The following is an 8,804-nucleotide window of genomic DNA, read 5'->3' as shown; positions in this document are numbered from 1 at the left end:
AGAAGTGAGCTGGAAGTTTTCTTTGTCTTCTTCTGAAGATAGGAAAGTCCACAGCAAATCGAAGTTACTTGAAGATAAAAACTGCCGGAAAATCAAACTCAAGAGGAGAGTCTTGAGGAGTCTTGGATAGTGTCGTCTCAAAAGAAGAGGTTTCTGAGCAAAGATCAGTGCGAGCAAATTACTTTTGAGAGTTCCTATTCACACCCACCTTTTGGGTGGAATAACCAATACCAGGCGTGAATTTTTGAACGGGAGAAGTTTTCTTTGTCTCCCTTTATGTCCCATTTGCATGTATATGGCCGGTCTGGAGGATTGGTGCAGTTTTTACCCAAAATATGGTACAATTTTACTTCTCTTTGGAAACTGTTTGAAGTCAGTTGGGGAGATGATAATGGTAGACTGCTTAGCATCTCCTTGATAGTGGGGGGAACCATTTGACAATTTAGCACCCATATAAATGTAGAATCTGTGGCCAAGAACTGTAATTTATATGCAAATGTCAAAGGCTAAAAGGGGTATCTTAAGCCATAAAACCCAAATGATCGTACATGATCCTACGCAGACTCTACACTTGATAAAAACTCACCTTGCCTGTAGCTTTTTGGTAACCCTTAGAAATGTATTCGCTTTTTTAGCCATGTTTGATTATGGTTGGCGCTGAAGTCTGTAGCTCTCCAGGACTGGCCAATGTCGGTCCTGGAGAGCCACATTCCTGCAGACTTCAGCACCAATCCCTAAAGTAGTACTATAGTCTTATATTTGCAGACACGTGCATTTTTGTGTAATATTTATAAAGAAAGTACAAATGCAAATGACATTATGTAATTTTAAAACAGTGGTATATAGGCTACTAACCAAACAGGATCCAACGCTGTGCTGACACATGGAAAAATATGTCCATAAAATATACATGATCATGTTCTTGCTGGAAACTCTTTAAAACAACAAAGCAGGATGAACACAATTCATGAAGGTTCTTATTGAAGACTTACAAACAGTCTTGCTTTCATTAAATATCTGCTAAATGAGGTCAAGCATTGTGAGATATTGCTTACATGATCTACCTCTGTCCAATCACATTTAAAGTCTACCTTAAGTTTCATTTCACGAGAAAGCAAAATCAGGAAACCTGAATAACTACAGCGTGCCTGTTTGAGTTTGCTACAAAAACCTTTCATACAATGCAAAGAGGAGGTTCTCAAGCCATTTCTCAGCACTGGTGTATGTACAAGTCTTTGCTCAAATAAACCTGACTGTTTTCTTTTTTATTTTATTCCTTTCCACAAGACCTTTTGAATCTGGGTGTTGGCATTCCAGTGACTTCTGTGACCGGACCTGGCTTTGAAACGGATTTGAGCATGACGCAGCTGAAACACTCAGGATTGCTGCAGATTATTGTCACGTATATTATTATACATGGGCTTTTATGTACTGATAACTGTAAATTTTGGATCTGAACAGAAATTCAAGAGTTACAGTACAACAAAAGTTTCATAAAGTACTCACAAGTCTTTTACAAGAAAAGCTATTGCAAAATGAATAAATGTAAATGTAATGACTTTTTATGGTCCACCCTTTTGCCAACCCTTTTATGGTCCACTGTCATCTCAATTTGAACAGGGTGGACATTAATTAACAGCTGGACAATAAAGAATCTTTTTTTGACTAAGAGGACAAAGCAACACCTGTTGCAATACTTAACACATAATTTTAATAAATTGATAGAGGGTGAATTCAGGTAAAATGGGCTGTTTAAGATTGATTGTACTGTGCTCAAATGATTTACACTTTCAGAGTATAACAATGGTCTTTTATCAAAGGGACACTGTTTCTTAGAATAAGAAAACTGTTTTGGATGATGTTGTATGACACTGGAGGGTGTGAACCCATCTCAAAGGAGAACTCATTAAATGTAATCTCTTTGACATTCAGATCTGTATTTCAAACTTGTAAGGTTCCTCGCTAAAACAAATATTATTGTGACAGTACTTGTGTTTTTTGTTAACGTGAATTAAAGCACAAAGGATTTGTTAAAAATGGTTTGTTTTTATTGTAAGGTGAATATTGCTGGCATACTTTGGCTGAAGGTGCTAGATAAAAGTGGCCCACTTTGAACCTTCACTAATTCACATTCATTAATAAACTGACATTCACTGATTATTTTCATGTACATTTAGGCATTTAGCAGACACTTTTATCCAAAGCGACTTACAAATGACAATTGAAGCAATCAAAACCAACAAAAGAGCAATACCTAATATGTAAGTGCTGTGATAAGTGTCAGTTAGCCAAACGCAGTACACGTAGCAAGTTTTTTATTTATTATTATTATTTTTAATGGTTTTAAATGTTAGTTTTTTTTACAATTTAATGATTTTAAATTATTAACTGATAATTTAATAAATTTTGATGAGGCTAGTTATATTTAATAAATACAAAAATTTAAACAAATAAATCTTAACAATTAACACTGGTCAGTCAAAGAGGAATCAAACTGATAGAGATAATGTATTTTTTGAAGTGCACTTTCAAAATGAAGCATTTTTATTGCTACAGTGTTTAAATGAAAAGTTTAAAATCAGCTGAAACATTTAAGAGAAATCACTGCAGAATCAAATAACAATTTAAAAAAACTTGACTGAATTTAATATATTTGATTCAACTAGATATGAATATACTGGAATGACTGTTACTGCAGGAAACTAGCTGAAGCCAAATATAACTCTGTTCAGTCAGATATACTCTGGACGCACTACAAATCTAAAACTGTAGTCATCAGGACAGGGGTTTGGCAGATCCATACTGCTGTTATTTGGAACCACTGCCATGCTGTTTTTGAAATCTTGAACATGAAAGACATTGTTTTCATACTTACAGCTGAGAATCAATCTGTTGCTGTAGCGAATGGTGCTAGTGTATCTTTCCTGATTGCCATATCCGACAAACCTTGCAACAGGAAAAGAATAACACGAAATACGATTGTTAGAGCATTCCTGAGCACTAAGAAACACCTGGGCTTGCCACTGGACCTTTTGTTCTCTGTAAAGAGCACAAGGATGTGCTGGAGTGGAGAAGGTTTGTATTCTGTTATTTTGGCCATGGTAGTAGTGATAGTATGGGTAATTGACAGTTGTGTCATTGATAATAACACTCCACTCATCTCCAGTGTAGATTCTGGGTAGATACTCACTACTCATGTTGTCCATTTGATTCCTGATCTTAGAGAAAGGCAGAGCATTGAACTGAAAACCTCTGAGCAGACCAGTTAGGTACAGTTTCTCATGATTCTGACGGAGAACGCTTGAGGAAAACTGCATTTCATAGAGTTTATCCACTGGGATCAAGAGGAAGCGGATGTGATTCAGGAGACTTGCTTGGGGAGATGATAGTGGTAGACTGCTTAGCATCTCCTTGATAGTGGGGGGAACCATTTGACAATTTAGCACCCATATAAATGTAGAATCTGTGGCCAAGAACTGTAATTTATATGCAAATGTCAAAGGCTAAAAGGGGTATCTTAAGCCATAAAACCCAAATGATCGTACATGATCCTACGCAGACTCTACACTTGATAAAAACTCACCTTGCCTGTAGCTTTTTGGTAACCCTTAGAAATGTATTCGCTTTTTTAGCCATGTTTGATTATGGTTGGCGCTGAAGTCTGTAGCTCTCCAGGACTGGCCAATGTCGGTCCTGGAGAGCCACATTCCTGCAGACTTCAGCACCAATCCCTAAAGTAGTACTATAGTCTTATATTTGCAGACACGTGCATTTTTGTGTAATATTTATAAAGAAAGTACAAATGCAAATGACATTATGTAATTTTAAAACAGTGGTATATAGGCTACTAACCAAACAGGATCCAACGCTGTGCTGACACATGGAAAAATATGTCCATAAAATATACATGATCATGTTCTTGCTGGAAACTCTTTAAAACAACAAAGCAGGATGAACACAATTCATGAAGGTTCTTATTGAAGACTTACAAACAGTCTTGCTTTCATTAAATATCTGCTAAATGAGGTCAAGCATTGTGAGATATTGCTTACATGATCTACCTCTGTCCAATCACATTTAAAGTCTACCTTAAGTTTCATTTCACGAGAAAGCAAAATCAGGAAACCTGAATAACTACAGCGTGCCTGTTTGAGTTTGCTACAAAAACCTTTCATACAATGCAAAGAGGAGGTTCTCAAGCCATTTCTCAGCACTGGTGTATGTACAAGTCTTTGCTCAAATAAACCTGACTGTTTTCTTTTTTATTTTATTCCTTTCCACAAGACCTTTTGAATCTGGGTGTTGGCATTCCAGTGACTTCTGTGACCGGACCTGGCTTTGAAACGGATTTGAGCATGACGCAGCTGAAACACTCAGGATTGCTGCAGATTATTGTCACGTATATTATTATACATGGGCTTTTATGTACTGATAACTGTAAATTTTGGATCTGAACAGAAATTCAAGAGTTACAGTACAACAAAAGTTTCATAAAGTACTCACAAGTCTTTTACAAGAAAAGCTATTGCAAAATGAATAAATGTAAATGTAATGACTTTTTATGGTCCACCCTTTTGCCAACCCTTTTATGGTCCACTGTCATCTCAATTTGAACAGGGTGGACATTAATTAACAGCTGGACAATAAAGAATCTTTTTTTGACTAAGAGGACAAAGCAACACCTGTTGCAATACTTAACACATAATTTTAATAAATTGATAGAGGGTGAATTCAGGTAAAATGGGCTGTTTAAGATTGATTGTACTGTGCTCAAATGATTTACACTTTCAGAGTATAACAATGGTCTTTTATCAAAGGGACACTGTTTCTTAGAATAAGAAAACTGTTTTGGATGATGTTGTATGACACTGGAGGGTGTGAACCCATCTCAAAGGAGAACTCATTAAATGTAATCTCTTTGACATTCAGATCTGTATTTCAAACTTGTAAGGTTCCTCGCTAAAACAAATATTATTGTGACAGTACTTGTGTTTTTTGTTAACGTGAATTAAAGCACAAAGGATTTGTTAAAAATGGTTTGTTTTTATTGTAAGGTGAATATTGCTGGCATACTTTGGCTGAAGGTGCTAGATAAAAGTGGCCCACTTTGAACCTTCACTAATTCACATTCATTAATAAACTGACATTCACTGATTATTTTCATGTACATTTAGGCATTTAGCAGACACTTTTATCCAAAGCGACTTACAAATGACAATTGAAGCAATCAAAACCAACAAAAGAGCAATACCTAATATGTAAGTGCTGTGATAAGTGTCAGTTAGCCAAACGCAGTACACGTAGCAAGTTTTTTATTTATTATTATTATTTTTAATGGTTTTAATGTTAGTTTTTTTTACAATTTAATGATTTTAAATTATTAACTGATAATTTAATAAATTTTGATGAGGCTAGTTATATTTAATAAATACAAAAATTTAAACAAATAAATCTTAACAATTAACACTGGTCAGTCAAAGAGGAATTACACTGACAGAGATAATGTAAGAAATATTTGTATTTCATTTCTGAAGTGCACTTTCAAAATTAAGCATTTTTATTGTGACAATATTTAAATGAAAAATTTAAAATCAACTGAAACATTTGAGAGAAATCACTGCAGAATGAGTAACATTAATAAAAAATTTTAAAAACTCTAATTTAATAGATTTGATTAAACTAGATTTGAATATACTGAAATGCCTGTGCAGTCAGATATACTCTGGACGCACTACAAATCTAAAACTGTAGTCATCAGGACAGGGGTTTGGCAGATCCATACTGCTGTTATTTGGAACCACTGCCATGCTGTTTTTGAAATCTTGAACATGAAAGACATTGTTTTCATACTTACAGCTGAGAATCAATCTGTTGCTGTAGCGAATGGTGCTAGTGTATCTTTCCTGATTGCCATATCCGACAAACCTTGCAACAGGAAAAGAATAACACGAAATACGATTGTTAGAGCATTCCTGAGCACTAAGAAACACCTGGGCTTGCCACTGGACCTTTTGTTCTCTGTAAAGAGCACTAGGGTGTGCTGGAGTGGAGAAGGTTTGTATTCTGTTATTTTGGCCATAGTGATAGTATGGGTAATTGACAGTTGTGTCATTGATAATAACACTCCACTCATCTCCAGTGTAGATTCTGGGTAGATACTCACTACTCATGTTATCCATTTGATTCCTGATCTTAGAGAAAGGCAGAGCATTGAACTGAAAACCTCTGAGCAGACCAGTTAGGTACAGTTTCTCATGATTCTGATGGAGAACGCTTGAGGAAAACTGCATTTCATAGAGTTTATCCACTGGGATCAAGAGGAAGCGGATGTGATTCAGGAGACTTGCTTGCTGATCTGAGCTAATCTCATCACCTTTGTCTTGGATCCATCTCTCCAGAGCTTCAAGAAGTAAAGCTTCATTCCTCAAAATCAGGTCTGAGCGCTGCAGCAGAGCATCCATCATGTGAAAGGAGATGGTGCTCCACACTGGAGAGCTTATGAGGTACTCACAGTTCCAGGAAAGATACTGAAGGACGTTCTCCTGCAGAACAAGACTCAATCTGACGTGTGTACAAATACCTGAGCAAAAACAGATACTGTAAGTGTCTAACACCAATAATATAATCAGTTCTGATCTGCACAATTCAAATTCTCAATGAGACAGATGGTTTGAGCTATGAAGTGATGTGGTCTTTAGAAAGTTACCTGAGAAAAGCAGAGACATGAGGATGGCAGGTCTGGCTGACATTCACTGCGAGGTTTCTGGAATCATTTGTTATGTTTAGTTCTGGATAAAACTTGAGGATCATGCTGTGCACACAGAATGTCAGTTCTGACTCTTCACTGACGTCTTGTACGTTGATTCTGAAATCACAACCATCTCCACTGTCAAACAAAAGGCCAAGATCATCAGACAAACCCAGACTGTTATCCACAGAGAACTGACGATTGCTGGTTATGTTTTTACCTGCAAAGAAAATATAATGAAATGCATTAAATAATACAAATAACAGAAATACACATGCGAATATATGTAGTTGCTGAGTTTCTTACCAGTCTCACAGTCCACTCCTGCATCCTCTTTATGTGAGCAGTCAGTAACACCCCAGCCTTTGAAGCTGCATTCAGACAATGAGCTCTCCGAGCCTTTACAGTTCGTGTCATCCAGCCAGATTGGACCAGAGCCTAAAAAAAAAAAAAAAAATAGAATTTGGATTAAAAATATAAGACAATTATTGTTATCACAGTCAGTGTTGCCAGATTGTTGGGCGGTTTTGAATTTGATTGTGCGGGTAAAAATTGGCTTGGGCAGGTGGACAAAATTTGGGCTGGTTTGGGGTCAGTTTGGCGGTTTTCAATAAATTGCATGTATGTATACTGCATCCAATCAGTCATCATAACGTTACTACACACACACACACACACACACTGCAGAGGCGCTGGCGCTGGTGCTGATGTAAACGTCGACAGCCGCACTTATCACGAGGGCTCAGCAGTCAGACGTTATGATTCATGAGTGACAAGTTTTTAGCGTGATAAGTTATAACGTATCTGATTTTGAATGTAGTATGACTGTTTATTCAAGATCGGTTAATTTCATGATTGCCGTTTTGACAGTGTCTGCTTGCATATTTTATTCATGTTTGGTAGCCTAATTCTCTTTAATGTAGGCTATTCGCCCCGATTCGATCCGTTTACCTGCGAAATTTATCTTATTTATAATTTATATGATTTTGTCGTCAATATTTTGTTTTAAGGAGTTAAAATGGCCCTTATCAACCTTGATTTACATATTCTATAACATTATTTTTGACAGTTAAAGTTTTGGGTGGTTTTTGGGCAGGTTTTTGTGAGCTTTTGGGCTGGAAATCGTCCATCCAATCTGGCAACACTGATCACAGTGTGTAACAAATAAACTGTGCTGTGGAGCTTATACCTTCTCCATATTGTCCTCCAGGCTTAACTGATATTGCTCCAGGAAAACCCAGCTGACGACACACCACTTGTGCTTCAGCCAGTTCCCATCCGTCATCACAAACTGTACCCCACTGTCCATCATGGTAGACCTCCACACGACCAGATGACGGCAGATCCCCCACCAATCGCACTCTGCCCTCCTGCTTTGGCTGCTTTAGTCTGTCATCTTCAGCCAGTGACAGAAGATTTAGAAGAAGACAGAAATGTAGATATAATAGTGACATGCAGTCATTTTTTTGAAATCATTTTAAAAGCAAGTTTTTATTTACTAACCATACAGGGTCAGATGTTGTGCTGAAACGTGAAGAAACAGCAGAGGCCATAGAAGGTACATGATTCTTCTTTTGCTGGAAATATTGCGAACAGCAGCGACAAGAACACAGTTCTCAAATGGGTTGAGTTACAAAACATCTTTTCCTTTAAATAACGACCAAATCAAGTCAACTGTGAAACTTGGATGAAATGTTGTGTAATCACATTTGAGGGCTACCAAAAGTTTCATTTCATGAAAATGCTACGTTTGGGAAGTTTCATTACCGCAACATACGCATTTAAAAAAAGAACTGTCTGTCAGCATGTCTGGGCTAAGGTTAGCCACATGCAGTGTAAGTGAAATCAGTCAAACCAAATTCACACAATATAGAAAGAAAGTGATTAATTAATTTCATACGTGTTCTCCCTGTCACAGCCAAGAAGGCAGTTCCACAGCTGCCATCGCCTCTAATCATGGACAAGAAGGCCAGCCACCAGCTCTTTGCTGACAAGCTCATTTTATCAGAAGGCCTGGGGCCCGTTCTTTGTACGTCGCTAACTCAGTTAGCTGGAT

At 37.1% G+C, this 8,804-nt stretch overlaps 1 protein-coding gene and 1 pseudogene across 1 annotated transcript in view; both read right to left on the bottom strand.

Annotated features, from left to right (window-relative positions):
* Positions 1-3,898, bottom strand: part of LOC107732141 (galectin-3-binding protein A-like) — a 19,706-nt gene extending 15,808 nt beyond the window's left edge. Inside the window, exon 1 of the mRNA XM_016543410.1 lies at positions 3,853-3,898. Coding sequence (XP_016398896.1) covers positions 3,853-3,898 — 46 coding nt within the window. The remainder of the gene's footprint in view (positions 1-3,852) is intronic.
* Positions 2,435-8,370, bottom strand: LOC107732157 (galectin-3-binding protein A-like; annotated as a pseudogene).
* Positions 8,371-8,804: the final 434 nt, after the last annotated feature.

Source organism: Sinocyclocheilus rhinocerous, unplaced genomic scaffold (assembly GCF_001515625.1).
Source record: "Sinocyclocheilus rhinocerous isolate Xijiao unplaced genomic scaffold, SAMN03320098_v1.1 scaffold1450, whole genome shotgun sequence".
Classification (NCBI taxonomy): domain Eukaryota; kingdom Metazoa; phylum Chordata; class Actinopteri; order Cypriniformes; family Cyprinidae; genus Sinocyclocheilus; species Sinocyclocheilus rhinocerous.
This window is presented reverse-complemented; position numbering and strand designations above follow the sequence as displayed.